This window comes from Cervus elaphus, chromosome 4 (assembly GCF_910594005.1).
Source record: "Cervus elaphus chromosome 4, mCerEla1.1, whole genome shotgun sequence".
Taxonomy (NCBI): domain Eukaryota; kingdom Metazoa; phylum Chordata; class Mammalia; order Artiodactyla; family Cervidae; genus Cervus; species Cervus elaphus.
In genome coordinates this window covers 26,008,428-26,033,931 of record NC_057818.1, presented here as the reverse complement: position 1 = coordinate 26,033,931, position 25,504 = coordinate 26,008,428, and the positions used below count along the sequence as shown (strand labels likewise).

At 42.2% G+C, this 25,504-nt stretch overlaps 1 protein-coding gene across 1 annotated transcript in view; it reads right to left on the bottom strand.

Moving 5' to 3' along the window:
* NUP93 (nucleoporin 93) overlaps positions 1 to 25,504 on the bottom strand; it is a 105,421-nt gene that overhangs the window by 77,090 nt on the left and 2,827 nt on the right. Inside the window, exon 2 of the mRNA XM_043898530.1 lies at positions 12,402 to 12,594. Within this exon, the coding sequence (XP_043754465.1) occupies positions 12,402 to 12,580 (179 nt within the window). The 5' untranslated portion in view covers positions 12,581 to 12,594. The remainder of the gene's footprint in view (positions 1 to 12,401; positions 12,595 to 25,504) is intronic.

Here is a 25,504-nt window from a genome sequence, read left to right as displayed (position 1 = left end):
TCCAGGGCAATCAATAACCTGCAAAGGGCAGTAAAACCAGAATTCAAGGCCGGTTCTCCAAAGATTCTCTCCAAAAGCCAAACATCATGTAAACTGCATCTTCAAATTCCCTCTCTGCTGCCCAGTCTAACACATGACTAATAAATATTCTGAAGGGAAATGAGAATAGTACAGCTGGCTTTACATCTACTCACTTGAGTAATGTGACAATGGAGACCAAAAAATAATTATAGAGTCTCACTAATATCCAGAACACTTTCTGGAGGAAAGGAACCTAGGGGGATTAAGTTATTTAGATTGCTGCTTTTGGATTAGGGTTTAATACCTCAAAATCCCGCTGACAAAGTCTGTGCTCACAGAGACACCACCGGCAGCAGAGTGACCCGAGAGCCTGCGGGTGTCACTGAGGAAGCCCAGTCCTGAACACACTCACTGGAGAATCAAAGGGCTTCTCATGCTTATTCCCGCTGTACCAAGTACCACTACTGGTACCAAGTGCTACTCATAGGTGATGTGCACCCAGAGGACTCCCCGCTGTAGATTTTGGTCTCTTTTCATCAGAATGGTCAGCTACGATGCCATCCCTGGCCTCCCCTCCAGGCTATCATTTCAAACAGATAATCTTGCCTCTCTCTTCTAACAATCCTTGACAGAAAACTTCCTACTACAGGGGTTCCCAGTCTTGGTTGCACATTAGAATCGCCTAGACAACTTCCCTCCCAATGATTCTGATAATGCTGGGTGAAGACTGGAGACTGGGTATCCAGTCCAGATTGGAGACTGGTATAATGCTCTCCTTTTTTTAGTAACAGCTTTACTGAGATATTATTCACATATCACACAATTCACCCACTTAAAAGTGTAGAATTTCATGGGTTTCAGTGTATTCACAGGGTTGTACAACCATCACCACAATCTATTTTAGAACATTTTCATCACCCTCCCCCCTCCTAATTTCCTGACAACCCATCAGCAGTCATGGGAATGTAAGATGCTCATGTCTTCACAAATCTCTCCCCAACCTCTGGCAACCACAAATTTATTTTCCATCTAACTTTTCTTATTCTGGACATTTTCTATAAATGGAATTATAAAATATGTAGTTGTTTGTGACTGGCTTCTTTCACTTAGCATGTTTTCAAGGTTCATCCATGTTGTAGCATGTATCAGTACTTTATTTCCTTTTATTATTGTACAGTACTCCATTTATGAATATCTTATATTATATATCTTATATTTATGATATATATCATAAATATCTTATATTTATGAACATATCCATTCATCAGTTGAAAGACAGCTGGGTTGTTTCTACTTTTTGGCTATTATAAAAATGCTGCCATGAACATTCATGTACAAGTTTTTCTTTTTTTGGGTAATATTTATTTATTTGGCTGCACTGGGTCTTGGTCATCTTAGTTGCAGCATGTGGGATCTGGTTCCCTGACCAGGGGTTGAATCCAGGCTCCCTGCACTGGGAGCACAGAGTCTTAGTCCCTGGACCATCACGGAAATCCTTGTACAAGTTTTTAAATGAATATATGTTTTCATTTCTTGTGAGTATATACCTAGGCACGGAACTGCTAGATTATTATTTTTTTAAATTAATTTATTTATTTTACTTTACAACATTGTATTGGTTTTGCCATACACTGACTTGAACCCGCCATGGGTGTACATGTGTTCCCCATCCTGAAACCCCCTCCCCATCCCATCCCTCTGGGTCATCCCAGTGCACCAGCCCCAAGCATCCTGTATCATGCATCAAACCTGGACTGGTGATTTATTTCACATATGATAATTTGCATGTTTCAATGCCATTCTCCCATATCATCCCGCGCTCTCCCTCTCCCACAGAATCCAAAAGACTGTTCAACACATGTGTCTCTCTTGCTGTCTTGCATACAGGGTTATCGTTACCATTTTTCTAAATTCCATATATATGCGTTAGTATACTATATTGGTGTTTTTCTTTCTGGCTTACTTCACCCTGTATAATGGGCTCCAGTTTCATCCACCTCATTAGAACTGATTCAAATGTATTCTTAATGGCTGAGTAATATTCCATGGTGTGTATGTACCTCAGCTTTTTTATCCATTTGTCTGCTGATGGACATCTAGGTTGATTCCATGTCCTGGCTATTATAAACAGTGCTGCAATGAACACTGGGGTACATGTGTCTCTTTCCGATCTGGTTTCCTCAGTGTGTATGCCCAGCAGTGGGATTGCTGGGTCATATGGCAGTTTTATTTCCACTTTTTAAGGAATCCCCACACTGTTCTCCATAGTGGCTGTACTAGTTTGCATTCCCACCAACAGTGTAAGAGGGTTCCCTTTTCTCCGCACCCTCTCCAGCATTTATTGCTTGTAGACTTTTGGATAGCAGCCATTCTTTTTTTTTTTATTTTTTTTATTTTTTATTTTTATTTATTTATTTATTTATTTGTTTTTTGGATAGCAGCCATTCTGACTGGCGTGTAATGGTACCTCACTGAGGTTTTGATTTGCATTTCTCTGATAATGAGTGATGTTGAGCATCTTTTCATGTGTTTGTTAGCCATCTGTATGTTTTCTTTGGAGAAATGTCTGTTTAGATCTTTGGCCCATTTTTTGATTGGGTCATTTATTTTTCTGGAATTGAGCTGCAGGAGTTGCTTGTGTATTTTTGAGATTAATCCTTTGTCTGTTTCTTCATTTGCTATTATTTTCTCCCATTCTGAAGGCTGTCTTTTCACCTTGCTTATAGTTTCCTTTGTTGTGCAAAAGCTTTTAAGTTTCATTAGGTTCCATTTGTTTATTTTTGCTTTGATTTCCAACATTCTGGGAGGTGGGTCATAGAGGATCCTGCTGTGATTTATGTCGGAGAGTGTTTTGCCTGTGTTCTCCTCTAGGAGTTTTATAGTTTCTGGTCTTACATTTAGATCTTTAATCCATTTTGAGTTTATTTTTGTGTATGGTGTTAGAAAGTGTTCTAGTTTCATTCTTTTACAAGTGGTTGACCAGCTTTCCCAGCACCACTTGTTAAAGAGGTTGTCTTTTCTCCATTGTATATTCTTGCCTCCTTTGTCAAAGGTAAGGTGTCCATAGGTGCATGGATTTATCTCTGGGCTTTCTATTTTGGAACTGCTAGATTATATATTAACACCTTGTTTAACCTTCTGAAGAACTGTCGGACTATTTTCCAAAGCAGTTACACTATTTTATAGTCTCATAAGCAATGTACGAGGGTTCTAACTTTTTCCATATCTTTGCCAGTACCTGTTATTACCTTTTTGATTGCAGCCATTTTAGTGAACTCCCCCTTTTAAACTATTATAGGAAAAATCTTAATATTTTATTACAAAATAATAAACCTTGTACATATTGTTGTTCAATCGCCAAGCCATATCCAGCTCTTTTCCACCCCATGGACTGTAACATGCCAGGCCTCCCTGTCCCTCACCATCTCCCGGAGTTTGCCCAAGTTCATGTCCGTTGTATCGGGTGGTACCATCCAGCCATCTCATCCTTTGACGTCCTCTTCTTCTGCCCTCAATCTTTTCCAGCATCAGGGACTTTTTGAATGAGTTGGGTGTTTGCATCAGGTGACCAAAATACTCATACTTATTACAGCTTCAAAAATCAGCATGTTGTAGCAAGTTTATTTCATCTACATCCCTACCTACTTTCCTCTCTCTACCACCCAGATTATTTCAAAAGAAATCCAAGATATAATTATTTAATAATTATAAGATTTCTTTGTTTGAATCAAACACAAATTAGTTCTCTACTTGCAAATAACTGATATGCCTCCAAACATCTTTTCATCTATATAGGCTCCCATCTGTCTCATTTTTTTCCTTACTACTTGTCTGGAGACTCTAGTTCATTTGTCCCGTGGAGCAATGCTACTCAAACTTGAAATGTGCATGTGAATCACCTGGGAAACTTGTTAATATGCAGATTCTGTTTCAGCAGGTCTGGGATAGAGCATGAGCGTTTCCATTTCTGAAAAGCTCACAGCTGATGCTTATGCTGTTGATCTATGGGCCACACTCAAAGTAGCAAAGATGTAGTTTCCCACATAACAGGTTTTACTGACTGCATCCCCATGATGTAATTTAGCAGGGTCCTTTGGCCTCTCCTATCCAATTTCCTGTAAATTGAAAGTAAGTGCTGACAGTCGGATCAGATTCATGTGGCATTATTTTATTTTTTTGGTTCGATTACTTCAGACTTTTATCAAGAGGTATGTAACGTCTGATTACCTCTTTTTGGAATGTTACCAGACGCTGATGATCACTGCTGAGATTCATTAATTCCTTAGAGGTTGCAAAATGGTGGTATTCTATCTTTATTAGCTGGAATATTTCCCCTCAGAGACGCTCTTCATCAACTATGTGGTTACTCTGAATAATGAGTTGATTCTCTAGCATCCTCCAAAGGTGACTGATGAGTCTTGCTTTAGTATCATTATGAACTCATGAATTTAAACATATTTGATGTGTTTCACTCCACTGCAGTTACTGTCTTTATCATGCTCAAAATTGTCTCATCTTTGGCTAACAGAAGCCTTTTCAAGTTGGTTTCTGAGATCATTTGACATGACTCAAGTGGACCTTCATAACTTCCTTGCCATCTGGTATAAGTTCATCTTACACACACCTGGAATTGGTCAACTCTCCAAAAAGCCCCAGTTACGTTTTATTAAGAAATGGATTTTCAGAGAGCACTATCTTGGCACTAGGGCTGCTCACTGCTACACTGTTCCTAAGCCCTCAACAGGCAGAGCTAGAAACAGAGTTTTTACTTTTGTTTCAGCTTCCTTGAGATAAATTACATCACGAGCTCATACTGACACTTTAAATTCAAAATTAAAAACACATAGTTTTGGGTTAACCTCATAGATTTTCTATCTGCATCTCCCTTCTCTTATACCAAAGTCCTAGTTCTCAACATCACCACCCTAACTACCTACTTGCTTTATCCTACACTATATACACAACAATCTCAAAACAGCAGTATCAATCCCTCCACCAACAATATCAACAACTGATTAAGATATTACTTGGAAATGTTCCTCTCTCTGAATGGTTGTGTCATCAACTGAATGAGCATTTTTCTTCTGTAGGAATTTCTTTTTTTGAAATTTAATTGTTTTACAATTATGCAAAATATTTAAACAATTCCAAAGTCCAAAAAAAAGTCCCTGTCTTCTCCATCTTATTTTTTCCCTTTTCCTATAGGTAACCATTTGTATTAATCACATCTTTTTATTTTCTGTATTTGCTGCTTTGACATCTGGGGCCTTGCTGATACTGGAGGGACTGCCTCTCCCAGGTTCCCTAATTCCTAGAGGCCTGCAAGCACATATAACATACGCATACTGATCAATCCACAGCCCATACCTCAACCACCTCCTTCACTGGGACACCATCCTCTGCCCTAATCAGGGCTAGGTACCAACCAACCAGAGACAGAGCCTTTACCCTAGAGCCCACTGAGGTGATTCAAACTAGCCAATCCTAAGCCTGCTCACCATGCCTTCTTACAGAAACCACAATAAAGGCTTTTGCCCACGTGTTCCCCTTACTTCATTTGCCCCGACTGACCTCAGTGCTTCCTCAGTGGCCCTGCATGGCATGCTCGGCCTCCTGTTTCTGGAGAAATTTGAGTAGAAACGTCTTCCCTTGTGACAGTCATATCCATGTCTGCATGTCTTACCATACCTTATTATAGCAAACCTTAGGTACTTTCAAATACCTTTCTTTTTTAATTAGCAGACAGATATATACATTTGTGTTTTCTACTTCTTGAAAACAGTGTTACTGAGACATAATCCACATACTATTCAATCACCCACTGAAAATGTGGAATTCACAGACACATACATATGTATGACTGAATCACTTGCTGCACACCTGAAACTAGAAACATTGTTAATCAGCTATAATATAAAGTAAAAGTTAAAAAGAAATTAAAAAAATGGCAGAACGTTGATATGATGGGTGATGGGTACCTGGGAGTTTATTATACTGTTTTCTCTACTCTTACGAATGTTTTAACATTTCCATAATAAAAGGGTTAAAAAGAAGTGTGATTGGGGGGGGGGGGAAATCTAAAAAAAAAAAAAAGTATAATTTAGTGGGTTTTAATATATTCACAGATTTATGCAACCAACACTACAATTAATTTTAGAATCTTTTCATTACCCAGAAAAGAAACTCCTTACCCAGAGCAGTCACTCCCCAGACCCCCTCGTCTATCACTCCCTTGACAACCTCTAATCTACTCTCTGTTTCTATAGATTTGCCTACTCTGGACACCGCATGTAAATGGTACTATACAGTATATAGTCTTTTATGACTGACTTCTTTCACTTAGCATGTTTTTTCAAGGTTCATTCATGTTGGAGTATGTATTAGTAGTTTATTCGTTTTTATTGCCAAATAGTATTCCATTATATGGATACACCACTTTCAGTTATCAATTTATCAGTCGTTAGACATTTGGATTGTTTACCCTTTTTGGCGATTACAAGTAATTCTGCTATGAACACTCATGTACAGGTTTCTGTGTGGACAACTGTTTTCAATCCTGCTGGGTATACGCCTGGGAGTAGAACTGCTCGTTTATATGGAAACTCTATATTTAACCTTTTGAGGAACTGCTAGATGATTTTGTAAACTGTGCACCACTTTACATTCCTATTGACAGTATATGAGGGTTTCAATATTTTCCACATTCTTTCCATTTGTTATTACCTATCTTTTGATTACAGTCATCCTAGCAGGGGTGAAGTGGTATCTTTCTGTGGTTTTGATCTGCACCACTCTGATGGTTAGTGAATTGACCATCTTTTCATTCGTGTACTGGACATGAACAGATCTCCTTTGGAGAAATGCCTATTCAGATCTGCTAATCTTAAAACTGGGTTGTCTTTTGGTGCAGCCACTATGTTAAACAATAAGGAGGTTTCGCAAAAGAAAAAATGCTAAAAATGGAACTACCACATGATCCAGCAACTTCACTGGGGATATACAAAAATGAAAACACTAATTCAAAAAGATACATGTATCCAATGTTCATAGCAGCACAGTAGCCAAGATATGGAAACAACTCAAGTGCCCATTCACAGATGATAAAGAAGATGTGTGTGTGTGTGTGTGTGTGTGTATTTGTATGCAATGGACTATTACTCACTCATAAAAAAGAATGAAAATTTGCCATTTGCAGCAACATGGATGGACTGAGAAAGCATCATACTTAGTGAAATTAGACAGAAATAAATACTGTATGACATCACTTATATATGATATCTAAAAAATAATACAAATGTAATCTAAAAAATAATACAAATAAATGTACCTGCAAAACAGAAATAGACAGACAGATACAAACTAATGGTTACCAGAAAGGAGAGGGAAAGGGGGAAGAGCAAATTAGAGATATGGAATTAAGAGACACAAACTACTATACATAAAATAGATAAGAAATAAGGATATATTGTAGAGCACAGAGAATTATAGCCATTATCTTGTAACAACTTTCAATGGATGATAACCTGTAAAAATACTGAGTCACAATGCTGTACATCTGAAACTAATATTGTAAATCAATACTACTTCAAAACAGAGTGGTCTTTTTATTACTGAGTTGTAAGAGTTTTTAATATATTCTGGATATAAGTCCCTGATCCAATATACAATATACAAAATCACAAAAGCTTTCTAATTTTGATGAAGTTCAGTTTATTTTTGATTCTGTCACTTGTGTTTTTGGTTTCATATCCAAAAAGGCTCTACCTAACCTAAGGTCAGGATGATTTACGCCTATGTTTTCTTTTAAGAGTTTTAAAATTTTAAAGACAAATGCCGTATGATTTCACTTATATGCAGAATCTCAAAACCAAATCAAGTGAACAAAGATAACAAAACAGAAATAGACTCATAGATTCAAAGAAAAGGTGGTTGCCAGAGGGGAGAGAGGTAGGGGGAACGAGTGAAATGCAGGGAGGGAGATCAAGAGGTACAAACTTCCAATTATAAAATAAATGCATCACTGGAATGAAATGCACAGAATAGAAAATACAGTCAATAACATTGTAATAATTTTGTATGGCGAGATGGTAACTAGACTTATTGTGATCATTCTGTAATGTAAAGAAATACTGAATCACTATGTTGTATCTGGAACTAACAAAGCACTGTAGGTCAATTAAACTTCAATTAAAAAAAAAGACTGCTGTGGCCATTCCAGGGTCCTTGAATTTCTATACAAATTTTAGGATGAATTTACACATTGCTGCAAAAAAGCCACCTGGGATTTTGATAGGAATTGCATTATCCATAGATGAACTTGGTAAGTGTTAACATCTTATTGAGATGAAGTTTTCCAATCCATGCACATGGACTTTCACCTGTTTCTTAAATAAATGATACAGTAGTATACACGTTCCTCCACCTTTCACGTTTATTTTACTTGGCAATATGGCCTGGAGACACTCCATCCATGGTAGTGTATATTCTCATTCCTTTGTGCTACTGAAAAGCACTCTGCTATGCACATGCACCACACTTACTCAACCAGTCCCATATTGATGGATACTGGAATTTTTTCTAACTTTTGCTATTACAACCAATGCTGCAAAGAACATCCTCGTGCACACATCTTTTTGTACTTCTGCCAGTGTATCTTTAGGAGAGATCTCCAGAAGGGTGACGGCTGGGTCAAGAGTAAATTCACTAGCTACTGACAAACTCTGACCCACCGACACTCTATCCCCACCAGCGATATGCAAGAAGGTATTCAGAGCCCAGTGATTTTAAGGCATACCAGGGTTGGGAACCTTGAAATTTAAAAATTAGCTATGAAAATTATGAGGAAAGTCATCATTTGCAGAAGCCCTGATGGGGCGGCAGGGGGGAGGTGGAGAGAGGGACCATGAAGGAGGCAGGGAATCTAGGGTAAGGATAATGTTACTAATACAAACAAAGGCTGTTTCACCTTCTCAGGGTGGAAAAATCCAAAGGTTCCCTGCCCCAAATTTTACAAGCCAGGGAGCCTCTACTGAGCAGAAAGCCAGAGAGGCTGGAGTCAAACAGTCCAGTCCCAGGAGAACAGGAAGACAAAAGCTGTTCTCAGAAGGAAGTCCAGAGGCCTGGGTTAGTCCCACCTGTCAGATACTGACTGAAAATCCCGGACAGCTCACTTGTCCAAGCTTCCTTTTTCTCCTGCTAAAACATGGAGGAAAGCCCCGCCTCTCTCACCTCTCAGGCCTGTGAAGACCAGTCGGGAGAATGCCCATGATAAGCCTTTGGAAACTGAAAATGCCTCACAAACATGAGGGATTCTCACTGCTCAAGCTGGGTTTGAGTTCTGGTGTGACCACCTGCTATCTGACTCCTCAATATAAAAAGGAGACAGTCACACTTATTTCAAAGGGTTATTTTATTTCACAGGAAAGTACATAATGCATGTAAAGTACTTGGCACAGCGTCTGACAAACAATAAGTGCTTTAAAAGGTAGGTTAATAGTATGAGCACAGAAAATGTTATAATCTGCTGTTTAACTCTGGGCAAATAAAAGTGTATACATGTTTTGCCTGATCATGAGGAAAATTGTGAAAGACCAAGCAAGTTAATGACACTGATGACCTTGGAGGGTGAAGTTAGGCAGAGAGAGTGATTGCTGACTTTTTCTTTGTATCCGAGATTGTTTGGCTTCTGAGCTGAATGGAAAAATTCAATGAGGCATCGCCCGTGGGAAAAGAGGGAGATGCAATTGACGATGTGTACCCAGATTGGGGTTCGCCGCTACTGATAACATTCTATATCTTAACTGTGCAATGTGCACAGCGGTATTCATTCACTTTACTACTATTTACACCATGAGTCGGCAAACTTAACTCCGTAAAAGGCAGACAGTAAGTACTTCAGGCTTTGCCGGCCATACAGTCTGTCATTACTACTCAACTCGGCTACTGTAGCACAAAGGCAGCATAGACAATACATAAACAAGTATGTGTGGTTGTGTTCCAATAAAACTTTCAACAGGCAGCGGGTTGCATTTGGCTCCTGGGTCTTAGTCTGCCAACCCCTGATTTATACCTTCATATACGTTATGCATATTCTTTTTTATGTGTGAAGAAATTTAACAATTTAAAAATATCACACACATGCAAAAAAGCAATCAAATCTGTTCCCTAAAATGAAAAATCCAACAGTCTATTTAAACAAATGCATTTCAACACAGAACAATTCAATCTTAAATCTACAATCCAATCTTAACTAAAATCTTGAAGACAGAAATTTTTCAAAATTTATTTCATGTAAGAAAATTTTCCCTATTCACTTCTTTCCTCTGCCCTCATCTTGTACTGAAATATTCACACCACACTTTATGTCTCTGCCTATCACAGAGATGGAAAAATACAGTCATCAGCCCTTTGGTTTCTTTTTAAGCACCTGCCCCCACCCTATACCCATTCTTTCAATGTTCCAACTTCCTCCCCCCTAAAATGAATTTAAGGTAGAAAGAGATGAGGAAGAATGGAAATTTACAAGAAAGAGAGCATGACTGATAATTGTTACCAAGAAAACATTTTCCCTTTTTGCTCTTAATAGGCTGTAAAGCTGATGCAATTAAATTATAACTATAGCAACTCAGCTGGCATCACAGTCCTTTCGCTCCAGCAGCATCCTGTCACATAAGCAAAGCCTGCATGCTCGAGCCCCGGGGTAACCGCAGGCAGCCAGGAGCTGCAGCAGGAGCCTGCAGGGAGGGCTAGTTAGTGGAAACGTCTGAAGGCTGGCTGGGGTGTTGGGCGACAGTGCAGGGGAGCAAGGACGGGTAATAAAAAAATCCCTGCCAGGGCTCCCTTGATGTGCCTTTACCAATACCAACAGAACCAAGAAAACTTAGTATTTTTTTTTAATTTTATTATTTTTTTTAAAACTTAGTATTTTAGAAAACTAAAATTCTGGGGAGGCCTACATAAGGATTTCTACAACATCCTTACTGACTCAGCATGGCAGCCAAGACATTCAGATCTCAAGATGAGTTGAAAAAAGAAAATGCAGCCGTTATACTCATCTTGGTGACATTATTCACTATGTATCCAAAACAATGTCCCCACCTTAATACCAGCATTTAGGTCTTTTTCAAGTTTAAGGAATGACAACGATGACTGACGATTCCCATGATGTATTTTCCACAGAGAATCCCAGCCACTTTCCAGGCCCAAGCAAGGCCACCAGTCACACCACCTCTCCATCCTTCCACGACGCTTCCATCAGGGCTAAAGGCGCACACACTCTGGAGCCACCCTCTCCGGGGTTGACTCCTGACTCACTACTCGCCAGCCGTGTGAGCGGAGAGTTCCTTGCCCTCTCTGAGCCTCAGCTGCTCAACTGTAATACAGGGGTCACAGTCCTACTATTTATTGTGAAAGTGTCAGTCACTCAGTCGTGTCCGACTCTTTGTGACCCCACAGACTGTAGCCTGCCAAGCTCCTTGTCCATGGAATTCTCCAGGCAAGAATACTGGAGTGGGTTGCCATTTTATTGTGAGGACTAAGCAAAATCTTACTGATGTACAGTAAGTAATCAATAAACACATTTGTTATGGAAAGTGGTAAGATTTTTTCTCTGCCTCACTAAAGAATAAGTTCCTTGAGGGCAAGGACCACGTCTAATTCATGGTTGTAGCCAAGAGACTGTCCAGGCCTGGCACAGTGGGGACCCCAAACATATGTCTGTAGAATCAACAACCCAACGCACGCTGTGTGGCAGCAGCAGCCACTGGTCAGACAGTCAATCTGCACTTTTCTCCCGCCGCACTTTCTCGGGGCTCACCCACTTTCCTCTTCTACAATCAACTGGCAGGTACCGCATTTCCAAGGTCTTTTAGAAGCAGCCTACAGGGTCACTGACAATAAGCAGACAGAATCACTACTCATGCGGATGGCTTCTCATCACTAACTGCTCATCAATTTCTTCCAAGTGCTCTTAAGAACGGTGCCCATCACTTCGTGCTCTCTGGCTTTAAAGGGTACACATATCTGTGTGACCCACATTTACCAATACACTATGTGAACCATTTATGACCCAACAGTTAGTGAACCCAAGCAGGAAAACGACTGGGACGACTCTGCACGGCAAAGCTCTACACCCTCTCTCACCCTGATCACCTCTGCCTGAGATGGGGCTCACAGCCTGGTCAGGCAGGCAGGCTGGGAAAGCCAGGAAGGTGGGGGACAAAGCAGCGCTGCTGACCTGTTTATAAAACCTCTTTCGAATTCCTGAGGATCTGGCTTGTATCTGAATTTTACAGACTGCAGCCAAATTCAAGGCAGGAAAGAAGAACAGCTCCTGCCCCCGAGCCCCCCGGTGCCAGAGCTCCCTCCCCAGCAGCACTCACGCCTTGACATCTGCTGTCTCCTGGGACGTGCGTGTGAGCGTACGGGAACGCAGACGCTCGCCCGCCTGCTGGATCTCCTGCAGGTTCCGTTCCACATGGGGAAGCTCTGAGATGCCCTCGGTCTCCGCGGCAAGCTGTTCAGCTTGCTGAAGGAGCTCACCGAACCCCTCAGTATCCATCGGGGATGCAGATCCTAGGTGGGGGAGAAGAAAGAAGAGACCCAAGTCAAGGGAAGGATAAGCTTCACACACTGCCTGAACCTGTCACAAGCTCAACGAAACACTGGGACTTTTTGAAAACAGACAAGGAGGCAGGTCTTCAACAAGCAGGGTTTGTTCCTGAACATAGCCCAAGAATGACAGGTCTGACAGAGAAAATGAGTCAGACTGAGAAGAAATAGATCATTTCTGTCCATACTGACAGCCCCAAGATTGATTTCTGCCACCAGAACAAAAGCAAAGATATTAAGGCACAAACTAGAATTCCTGTCTCCCTTCACAGGCTCAGAGCTGACAGGGGACAGAACCCACGGTGGCAACCTCTGAGAGGCCCAAAGAACCCTCACCTGTGCCTCCCTCCTTCCGCCCGTCTGAGACAGGAAAGCGCCCCACCTGCAGAGGGCCGGGCAATTTATAAAATAAGGCCCTTATCTTACATGATTCCCTACAACTCTGAGGACCCTGAGAAGTGAGTAGCAACGTCAGTCCACAGAGCTCAGTCCTGGGCCCAGAACAGTCTCTGCAGCAACGAGGCAGAACTGAGGCCAGAAGACAGGCTTCTGACTGATCCCTGTTAGTCTCACACACCTGCTCCTTTGCTCACATAAAAGACGATCTTTTAAAATTCATGTCCAAGTCTCCACTCATTGTTCTTTAGCTTCATCTCTGAGAGCAGAGATCCATCTTTGCTTGTTATATATGACACTCAGAATATTAGACTTGTTAATACATCTACTACTTTCAGAAATACCACTGCAACTAATAATTATACAATAGTAGCTGGTTTCTAGATGATGAATATTATTAGTAAGATCACCTCTTTCTCCAACGACTGAGAAAAACGCTTTGAACAGTGTTGATATTTACTGCACATTACACAGTTATGAATCTTCTACATACTGTACCATCCTAGTATAAGGTTCATGACCAAGGAGTTTTTAACTACTACCACTATTGAAATCAAGAGAAGGTAAATAGTATCAACATCATTTAAAAAATTTTCACTGCTAAAAGGTTAACAAAATTATTATTTATTAAAAAAGAACAAGTCTTTCAAAAGTAGCTTTTGTTGATTATAATTTTCCTCTTTGTTCTAAAGGCATGACTTCTACTGTACTTTTGAAATCCCTTGGTCTAGAAGTGTAGTTACAATGTTAACGTAATATACAATTACATCTCAGCTATGAAGCTCAGGTTAATGTTAAAAGGGCATGGTTTCCACCATAAATCCACAGCAAGAGAATAAGGAGTTTTAAAAATGAACATTAAAGGACATTAACTTTAAAAGCAAGGGCACAAGGTTAAAACAAAAACAGCTCAGCTGGAATAAACATGGAAACATTTCTATATTCTTTATGAAGTGCCAACTGGCCTTAATATTTAGATAAAAAGTCATGTATGCCATAACTCTTTATCTAAAGTTTCTAGATATTCGTGGTCGGTTTTTTTTGTTGTTTGTTTGTTTGTTTGTTTTACCTAATGGAATCAGGCTGTAACTGGCCATCTCCACCTGTGGGAAAATGCAGATTACAGAGTAAGAGGTACTTTCTGGGACAGAGGAATAAAGAAACAGATTATTATTACACAATGGCTCCTGCCTGATGGAGAAATGTTTTTCCTCAGAAACCTACAAGGCCAATGACATTCTATGAACTGTCAGAAACATGGCCTCTCTCACCACAAAGAGGAAAGAAAAGAAACATGCTGCCTCTTCCCCCACATTTTTTTTTACTCTAAGATAAAAATAATTTGTCAAACAGAGCCAAGGAGAAGGAAACGCCTTTTTTCCTTCATAAGGAAAATTTTGGAACTCCTCGAATAAAACACTGAATGAAACAAAACTTTATGTTTAAAAAAAGCAGAGAGAAGAAAATACGTCCAATATTTCATGTAACATTCCGATGTCAGAGAAATTCAGCAAAGGAAATGCTCAACCTCTCAAGTGACTTCTCCATACAAAGACTTAAAGTGATGCATTTGAGGGTAAGTAATAAATGTAAAGTAAAAGTCATGCTTTACTTCAATATGGTCCAATAAATATGATTTGTCAAAGTTAATGAATTAGGATTATTCTGACCATAGTAAAATAAAGGCTGAATCTCTAAACAACATCCTAAACTTCAGTCAAGTCAGTTCAGTCACTCATTCGTGTCCGACTCTTTGTGACCCCATGGACTGCAGCATGCCAAGCCTCCCTGTCCATCACCAACTCCCAGAACTTACTCAAACTCATGTCCATCAAGTCGACGATGCCATCCAACTATCTCATCCTCTGTCACTCCCTCCTCCTCCTGCCTTCAATCTTTCCCAGCATCAGGGCCTTTTTCAATGAGTGGGTTCTTTGCATCAGGTGGCCAAAGTACTAGAGTTTCAGCTTCAGCATCAGTCCTGCCAGTGAAGACTCAGGACTCATCTCCTTTAGGATTGACTGCTCTGATCTCCTTGCAGTCCAAGGGACTCTCAAGAGTCTTCTGCAACACCACAGTTCAAAAGAAAGCATCAACTCTTCGGCACTCAGCTTTCTTTATGGTCCAACTCTCACATCCATACATGACTACTGGAAAAACCATAGCTTTGACTGCTGCTGCTAAGTTGCTTCAGTTATGTCCGACTCTATGCGACCCCATAGACGGCAGCCCACCAGGCTCCCCCGTCCCTGGGATTCTCCAGGCAAGAACACTGGAGTGGGTTGCCATTTCCTTCTCCAATTCATGAAAGTGAAAAGTGAAAGTGAAGTTGCTCAGTCGTGTCCGACACAGCGACCCCATGGACTGCAGCTCACGAGGCTCCTCCATCCATGGGATATTCCTCCAAGAGTACTGGAGTGGGGTGCCACTGCCTTCTCCCATAGCTTTGACCAGACAGACCTTTGTCGGCAAAGTAATGTCTCTGCTTTTTAATATGCTATCTAGGTTGGTCATAGCTTTTCTTCCAAGGAGCAAGCATGTTTTAATTTCATGGCTGCAGTCAACATCTGCAGTGATTTTGGAGCCCCCCAAAATAAAGTCTGCCACTGTTTCCACTGTTTCCCCATCTATTTGCCATAAGTGATGGGACTGGATGCCATGATCTTAGTTTTCTGAATGCTGAGTTTTAACCCAGCTTTTAAACTCTCCTCTTTCACTTTCATGAAGATGCTCTTTAGTAGTTCTTCACTTTCTGCCATCCTAAACTTAACATGCCCCAAACTGAGCTTTAACCTCTTGTCTATAAAACCTGCTCCCTGGCCTTCTCAGTGTGGAGACCCCATCAGTCACTTGGGTCAAAATCCTTAAAGCTCTCCCCAATTCACATCCCACATGAGACAGGCCAAGCCTTTCAATCTACCTTCAAAGTGTACCCAGGATCTACTTCTTCCTACCACCTCCCCCATCCAACTCACCATCACCTCTTCCTGGCTCCCCGGCTTAAGCCTTTGTCTCCTACACTCTCAACCTGACAACCAGTGGTCCTTTAAAGGTCTGATCACATCCATCCTCTGTTTAAACCTCTTGTGTTAACACAGAGTGAAGCTCCGTGAAGCAACCCACCTCTTCTTTCCTTCAAGACGCATCTCCAGCCCCGTCCCTCCTCCTTTCCTGCACTCCAGGCACTCTGGGCCTCCGTGCTGCTCCCCTATGGGTCAAACATCTTCCTGTCCTTTTTCTGTACCCTAGCTCTCTCAACTGTCACCGTGCCTTTGATGCCAACCTGGGCTTCCCTGGTGGCTCAGATGGTAAAGAATCACCTGCAATGTGGGAGACCCTGGTTTGATCCCTTGGCTGGGGAGATCTCCTGGAGAAGGGAACGGCTATTCACTGCAGCATTCTTGCCTGGAGAAGTCCATGGACAGAGGAGCCTGAGGATGCAGTCCATGGGGTCACAAAGAGTCAGACACAACTGAGCGACTTTCACTTCACTTCATTTCATAGAACAAAATATTTAAGAGTGCAGCCCGCAACCAGCCTCAGCACTCCCCCATCTCCCTACGGTCTGTCACCCCAGCTAGAATGTAAACTGCACAAGGATGGTGATTTTTACCTGTTTTGTTCACTGAGGTTCACTCAGGTTCCTAGAACAGTGCCTGGCACATAGTAGGTGCTCATCTGTTCAATGAATAGTAGGAGTTTTGTTCTTCCATTTATGGAGACTGTTTTTCTTGAAGGCTTCCTACACATTCTTGCCAAATCCACTGGCAAGCAAAAACCAGAGCAAAAACATTCCCTTCCGACTACCAACTGATACTTAACATTTCCGAGGCTGCACAGCATAAGGCAGTGACAGTATAAATGGCATGAATTCAGATCACACTTGGTCCAGACAAGTGCTTTCCCTCTACATACCCAGATAAAAACCCAGTGGTATTTTAGAAGAAATAGCCCAGTTTTCAGGTGAACAAATTCCAAACTAAAAGAACAAATAATACATAGAATTGTGCTATACAACTTCAGAGCAGAAAATAAGCTTGTTCCATGTCTGTCTGAAAGAAGACAGTAATGTATATAATACTATATTTTGGAAAAACTGGTTTTGTCCCGCATTATAACTCAACCAATGGAAACTGATTTATCAAAAACTGCTATTAAAGTTTCCAAGTCTACACTTTGATGCAGTCATCATCCCGTTTCACTAAAATTTTTAAATGCATGGTTAATTTAACAAATTTAAAGACAATTTTTAACCTTTCTGCAAAAATATATATCAAATTAGCCACAAAATATAGGGGGTTAAACCAACCAAGTATCAGTATCACTTGATCCAAGATATTGAAAACTGATCAGGGAAATAACCTCACAAGTTTAGTCCAACAGAGAGAACTAAAATGGGATGGGGAGGGGGGAGTTGTCAGGGTGAAGTCCAAGCTCTGTGTCGGGGAAATCTGGTCAGGACACACGCACAGACTGGATGTCAGCTGCACCCCGGGAAGCTGTGAGGAGGGAGCCACTCCACGGGAAGAAGCCACTGAGAACCCACCCAAGTGGGCTGTGGCACAGCCAAGGCGGCAAAACGGGGGCTGGGTGGAAAAGACCAGCAAGGACAGCTCACGGCACTAGGGCCCCTCTCTGTCCGCAGGACTCCTGCCTGACTGCAAGGGGCCCCTGGAAACACTGCAAGGTGCTTCAGAGAGCACAGCAGGGTACGCGGGCTCTGCGCAACCACCTGCGCTCTCTGCCTCTGGGAAGAAGTCCTCCAACGACCTCCTCAAACACCCGGTGAAGCTTAAAATGAAGGGCAAACTTATCACTGCTGTCAGAAGGCAAGACTGGTTACCCTTTGGCGGGGGGAGGGGTGGGGAGAAAGGACGCTTCTGGGGATAGGTAATTTTCTTACACTTGGTGCTGCTTAATAGTGTGTTCAATTGGAGCAAGACTCATCGCTTATGCACATTTCTGATTGTGCATCACACTTGAGTAAAAAGTTCCCCTCCAAAATGAAAGGCAATGACCCACTGGTGAATGCTTCTTAAGTGGAAGTTCCCCAGTTCAGACCTCTTCACCATACCTAGAGGATGCTGAAAAAATTAACTAGAGGAAAAAATTAAAGCCTGCAGCTTTAGAGACACAGCTCCTACTCAGAATGAAAGCCAAGGACTGGGCAGATTTCCACTTCCTCAAATTAGTTAGCATTCACCTGTCCTTCAGTGTCCAAAAAAATGCCCCTTCTACGCACATAAACATTGTCAACAAAGAGGAAAAAAAATATCTCCAAATTGCATATAGGATGAGGGTAAAGCAAAAATGCATCAAATAATTTTGGTCTACTTGCTATTAACATGTGTCTTAATTATGAAAAATACGGTCATTTCCACTTTAATCAAGTCAGAAAAGAGTAGTGTAGTATAATAAATACATTTGGTCTTTGTCCCCAAGTTCCTGGCACAAAGCTTCTATAACCCCTGGAATGTGCTGAAGTTCTGAGTCTTCAGTAACTCACAATGAACCCTTTTAAGCACACCTGAATTTATGCAAATGAGGTAACTTGGAGGTGCTATGCTAGGTGGCCTCAGGATTGGGCTGGTCACCAGGAAGACCAAGTGATTAGGTTGGAACTTTCAGCCCTACCCCCCAACCTCTGGCAAGGGGAAGCAAGGGCTGCAGACTAAGCTCTATAGAAACTCCTGAACAATGAGATTTGCTGAGTTTCTGGGTTGGTGAATCACCTACATGCTGGGACAATGGTTCCAGGGGAACAGGAATGGTACCCAGGTTCCACAGAGACAAAAGCTCCTGGGCTGAAGACTCATCTGGACCCCATCTTATGTACCTCTGCACCTGGCCATTCATCCTTCACGACAAACTGGTGAACGTTAAGTAAGTGTTTCTCTGATTTCTGTGAACTGCTCTAGTGAACTAATTAAACCTGGAGGTGGCGGTGGTGGATACAAGAGCTTCTGATCTGTAGCCAGTTGGTCCTAAGTACAGGTAACAATCTAGGAAAGATTAAGGGTAGGAGGAGAAGGGGGTGACAGAGGATGAGATGGTTGGATGGCATCACTAACTCAATGGACATGAGTGTGAGCAAACTCGGGGGAGACTGGGAAGCCTGGTGTGCTGTAGGGTCACTAAGAGTCAGACATGACTTAGCGACTAAACAACAACTACCCTTGCAATTACTCAACTCCACTTTAATGTAGTTAACAGGTAAACAAGTGTGGAGGCGATCTAATCACGGCCACCTGAATATGAATTTTATAACATTTTCACATGTCATGAAATAGTCTTTAGATTTTTTTCCCCAAAATGACTTAAAGACATAAAAAATAAAAACTCTTCAATTTCTTTGGCCCATAGCTAGCAGTTTGCCAACCCCTAGTTTGCCGAGGATATCTGAGCTAGACCTGATAAGTGCTTACTAGCCTGCTTCAATGTCCTGCCAAACCTACCCTCACTAGGCCTTAGCAGTGAATTACTTCTATAAAGGCCGAGTGACACAATCGGCCTGCTGTCATCTCCCTCCCCTCTTTTGAGCTGTTCACCTGGAAAGTACATCTGGGAGAAGAAACCTGTTTTGTAAACGATGAAGCGCGCCCAGTGAAGACACAGGGAGTGTGCTCTGCCCTACCGCACAGAATGCTGGTGGCAGCTCACCGCCCCGTCCAGATGCCGCAACACACTGATCAACCCCAGTGCGCTTCTCCTGCCCTCATCACCCACAAGCCAAACAGCCTAGCCATCCAAGAAACACCAAGGGCTGAGAAAGAGGTGAAAGGATAAAGACGAGGCCAGCCATTTTTTCTTCAGCGTTAAGGACTCTCAATTCACTGAGGTGCACGGGGAGATGATACCAGCTACCTTCCCTGCAGAATGTCAAAGTACTCAAACAATACTTCATTCCCACTCACTGTGGAATTCTAATTTTACCATATACCCAAACATTCTCTCTTCCAACTACAAAGATACTGCAATCTAATAAACGCACATTTAGCACTGCTATACATTTTCTGGATGTTGTCAGAGGAGGATTTCATATACATGAGGGGAAGTAACTGATGCTGCAGTTTATACCTTTTTTCTTTAAAATATACAACTAACAATGTTATTACTTCTTTTGATTATTTTTAGAAGTTTTGACAGTAATAAAAAAATATTTTAAAAGGACTTGGAGAAAACAGGAGAGAAAACATGTCAACAGGAGAAGACTGAACTTTGAGCCCACATACCTGGTTCAAATCTAGAAGGTTTCACTTACTAGCTGAAGGTGGGGGATAGAATCCCAATCTCCCCCACAATTTCCTTGTCTCTAAAGGGGACAGGACAATGCCTACCTATTTCAAGGAGCTGACGACACACAGGAAGTATTTTTATTAACTCTTGTGATTTACGTCATCATAAAATGGTATTTTAGCTTCTTTCCAAAGTTGCCAATTTGGCAATATTTTGTCAATTGTAAACATCTCTGCTTCAAAATAATCTAGTAAATATATGATACTAAATTATGACTTATTTAACCACAGCTTCATATCATTCAGTAAGAACTTCTGGGAGACAGCCGCAATTTTTACATGCACCATTTTTAAATTCCCCACTATCAAATATGGTTTTAATTATAAATCCAAATTTCCACAATGAAAGTGTGACTCAAAAGAAATTTAGCATTGAATCTGAAGCAGAAATCTTGCCCTCAAACCTTCTTATTAATTAGACTGTAATAGGATTAAAACACAAGAAAAATGTTCAATGTTCAACACCAAGATTAACGAGGAAAGCCTCACAGGAAGTGTCAAAAGTTGAAGACTGGCTCTGTTCTCCACTCTTCTTCTGAATATATAAACTATGGTTAAATGACAATAGCATTCCACTTTATGCTGTATCTGTCAGCTGTCAATTACAACAATAACCAAAAGAAAATTACACCCTAACAGATACTATTGTTTCAGACACCTCTAGAAGACTAGGAAAAAAATGATTTTAAAAAAGTGTTTTCAGATACTTTTTTATAGTCTTGTGAAACTAAGAAAAGAGTTAGACCTAATCATTATTCAGAAGGTAGACACTGGAGAAAATAAAGAATTAAAACAAACTACCCTAGACAGAAGAGAAATGAAAGACCTGGTGACTCAGTACAAGTATGGGCCTAGATGACTTGGTCAGGAGTGTGTAGTGTCAGCTTTCCTGATACATAAAATAACACTTGTATTATTTCATTTCAAGGTGCAAAGAGAAGCAGAAACCAAGTATCCACACAGCCCACTTTCTGACAAACTCTCACAGTGGATGGCCTGGGGTAGAATGTGGACCCCATCCTGGCTTTGCCCCACATCAGCCCTCTGACCCTGGGATCTGCCCTTCCTCAACTCTGGATCCCAGCTTCACCACCAGTGAGATGAAGGGGTTGGCTCAGCTGATTTCTAAGGTCCTGCCCACTAAGAAGAAACTACAAATGTGGGATATTTTAATTGTCTCTAAACTCAATAGAGGATGAGATGGTTGGATGGTGTCCCTGACTTGATGGACCTGAGTTTGAGCAAGCTCCAGGAGTTGGTGGTGGACAGGGAAGCCTGGTGTGCTGCCGTCCATGGGGCTGGCAAAGAGTAGGACATGCCTGAGCAACGGAACTGACTGAAACCCAATGAACGTGTCCTTGGAAGGAGCAGCCCCAACTCAGTGGTGATGAAAAGTATCTGTGTAGAATCTTGGGAACATAACCCAGGGCAGATCACCAAGTCTACCCCAAAAAGGCTTTAGCTCTCCTCTCTAAACTAAGGGTTCCCAGCTGGGGGGCGGCTTTGCCCTCTGGGGAGCTCTGGCACTATCGAGAGGCATTTCTGGTTGCCACAACTGAGAGGAAGAGAGACCACGTGCCACTGACATCTAGATGGCCGAGGCCAGGGGTGCTGCTAAACATCCTACAATGCACAGCACAGCTTCCACAACAAAGAATTATTCATCCTAAAATATCAACAGTGTCAAAGCTGAGAAACCTTGCAGGAAACTAAGGAAGGCCCTTGTCCTGAGGGCCATGACACTAGCATCAAAGGCATCCAGAGGTTCCTGAACCTCTGGAAATATATGCATGCATCTTAAAAAAATATACAAGAAAAGCACTACAGATGTTACCAGATTCTAACAAAAGTCTGAGTCTCCTTCCCACCCTGCCCCAAATAATCTTAAAACACTGTATAGTACAGAATTATACCATTTGAGTTTTTCATGATGGTATATTCATACCCTGGTGTATCACAGAGCACTGGAAAAGATCAAACCACAGCTACATGGAACAATAGGGATAAAAGGAACTACAGCAGCCACATACCAAAAGGACATATCTCATGATTCCATTTCCATGGATTTTAAGACCAGAAAAAACTCATCTATGGTGCTAGAAATCAGAACACTGGTTATCGGGCGGGGCGGCGGGGGGGCGTTTAAGGGGAACAGGGAATGATTGGGAGGAAGGACAACAGAACTTTCCTGTCACCGCAGACTGAAACGTGTCCCTCCAAAAGTCACTGTGAAAGTCGCTCAGTCGTGTCCAACTCTTTACGGCAAACATGGACTATAAAGACCATGGAATTCTCCAGGCCAGAATACTGGAGTGGGTAGCCTTTCCCTTCTCCAGGGGATCTTCCCAACACAGGGATTGAATTTAGGTATCTCGCATTGCAGGTGGCTTCTTTACTAACTGAGCTATCAGGGAAACCCATAAAAGTCATTATGCGGAAGTCCTAACATGAAAATATCTTGAGAAGTGGTCTCTGGGAGGTAATTAGGTTTAGAGGAGGTCATGAAGAGGGGGTCCTCAGGATGGGACTAGTACACTACTAAAAAGAGACACCAGAAAGCTGCTTCTCCCATCTCCTATCCTCACTCCACACACATTCACCCAGCAAAGTACACGTGAGCACACTTGAGATGGTGGCCACCTACAAGCCAGGAAGAGAGGGCCCTCACCAGAACCCACCATGTGGCACCCAGTCTCCGATTTCCAGCCTCCAGAGCTGGAACTCTGTTGTTTACACCACTCAGGCCATGGTAGTTTACACAGCAGCCCAGGAGAAGACATCAGGGTATTGGAAACATTCTATATTTCAAAATGGGTGATGGCCACAAAGATTGAATAAATATGTAAAAGTTCATAAGCTATACTAAATATATATTAAGTGTATATATAATATATATATATATTAAGGCTTGTGCACAGAGGGTATTTAGAAGACCTAGCAAGAAACTTAGCATTACCTTGAGAAAGAGAGCAAAGCTAAGATTTGGGAGATTTCTACTTTTCACTTTATGCCCTCTGTCAGTCTGAATTCTTTTCCATAACTGAATGTGACCCTTTCTAATTTTTAATAACTTGTTCATCTTAAAACTGCTCTGAACTCCGCCTCCGTGTTTGCCTCATCACTGCCCCTGGCTCCTCGATGGCGACGAACGTCAAACCCACACCCCCACCTGCTTCTTGCAGGCGCTCACACTCCAGCCCAGGAGCGCCGAGGCACTGCCTGCGCCCTTCCACTCAGGCCCGTAACCGTCACGCCCCGCAGTCTCCAAATGCAGTTCTGCACCACCGCCGCCACCGCCGCCGCCGCCGCCGCCGCCAGCCGCCTTCCCAAGCCCTCCACCATACTCTGGCTGCTCTCTCAGGTTCTAACTCACCCTTCTCCTCGCATCTGGGTATGGAGGCTTTGTTTACAGGTATTTTCCACTCTCCAGACTCAGAAAACAAAACAGATGCAGATACACTTTTGAGAGACAGCAGGGAGGTATTCCTCATTATCCAAACTATTGCTACTCCCTAACAAAATCTCAGAAAACCAGCATTACAGATTTAGATGACATGACATCCCTCCAAATCCCTCATTACCTAAACAGATTAGACAGTAAGGGATACTATATTTTTCCAGTGTCTTCTGTTGCTTTTTTTCTTTTTCCAGCTTTACTGATATGTAACTGATACATCATATTGTATCATTTTAAGGCACACAATGTGATGATGTGATAGACATACATATTGTGAGATCATTACCACAAGAAAGCTAGTCTAACTGTTGCTTCCATCTTCATCACCATCGCTCTCGGCCAGACTTCCCGCCCTTTAAGCCCAAGTTCTTGCTGGATGCCAGTTCCAGCCCCTCCCAATGCCTATCACTTGCTCACAGCGACTGTGTCCCTCTTTCCACCATCACTTTCCCTCTGTTGCTCCTGCACAAGAGCCCTCAATATATCCGATTCCTGGGCTCCAGATGAGGCACTGTTTTTGCAGAAACCCTGTGTATGAGCAATGTGATCCACTCTGCCTCTGACCATCTTCACCCACTCCCTGCTCTGCGCTAGTGCCCCATTTTTCACAGCCAGGAACATCTACTCACCTTCCACCACCCCCAGATCCAGCTAGGAACTGTGCCCTCTTGGGTGACTTTGGGTAGTTAACCACTCCTTCTGCGCCTCGCCTACGAAGTGGAAACACAGCTGTACCTTCCTCACCTGCCACACAATAACCACTCAAACACCAGCTACCCTCACCACCAATTCAAGTCCCACCGCCAACCGGTGCTCCTCCACGCCGGTCTCCCCACATCTAAATCCCTCTCGACCCCATTTATCTACTTGTCGCGCAGCACGTTTCCATATGGCCAACAGTCTGTTTCTAGGCTCCACAGGGTTTCTGTAGCCTCCTTATTTCACTCTGGAGCTTTCACAGAGCTATTTTTCATCAACATCTAGTTGTTTATTTGTTTCTATGGGAGGACAGGCATTAGGACCTGTTAGTCCACCACCCTGCTAACTTCATTCTCATTTGCCTTGTTATTGTCTATTAATATCTAGATTCCTTCTCTCCCAAAGAGCTTAAAACTTAAAGTATTCTGGAGCTTTGCCTATTAAAAAAAAAAAACGCCTTCAACTACAATTCCCACCAGTGGCCATTAGTCTTCCAGGTGGCTACAGACCTCTCTGAATCCGCTCACATACACATGTTCATCCAAGAGAAACACACACACACTCTTGAACAGGCAGTATCAGGAAGTTCAATGTTGCCTTTCCCCAGGAAATCAATCCAAGGACCTCGGTGGTCTATCCGGGCCCAGGCAAGGAGCCTCATCTGTCAACACAAAGGTGACTTCCACATCTCTATGTCTAGCCGAGCTCTCTCCCTGGGCCAATATTTCCAAGTGTCCACCTGACATCTATACCTGGCTGACCAGTGGGTGCCTCAAGCTACACATTATCCCAAATGCTTCACTTCTCCCCGCTTCCTAGCTGCCACTGCAACTGCCACCATCACCACCTCCTCCTCCTCCATTTCCAGTCTCTCTAACCTCATTCTTTTCTCCTGATCACCTCAACAATCTAAGCCTTCTCGTTCCTCTAACCCATCCTCCCCTTGGCCAGAGAGGTTAATTCCTTCTGAAACGCTCCCCTACCTTTACACTTGACCCACTCAAGGCCACCTTTCATACCCTGCAGG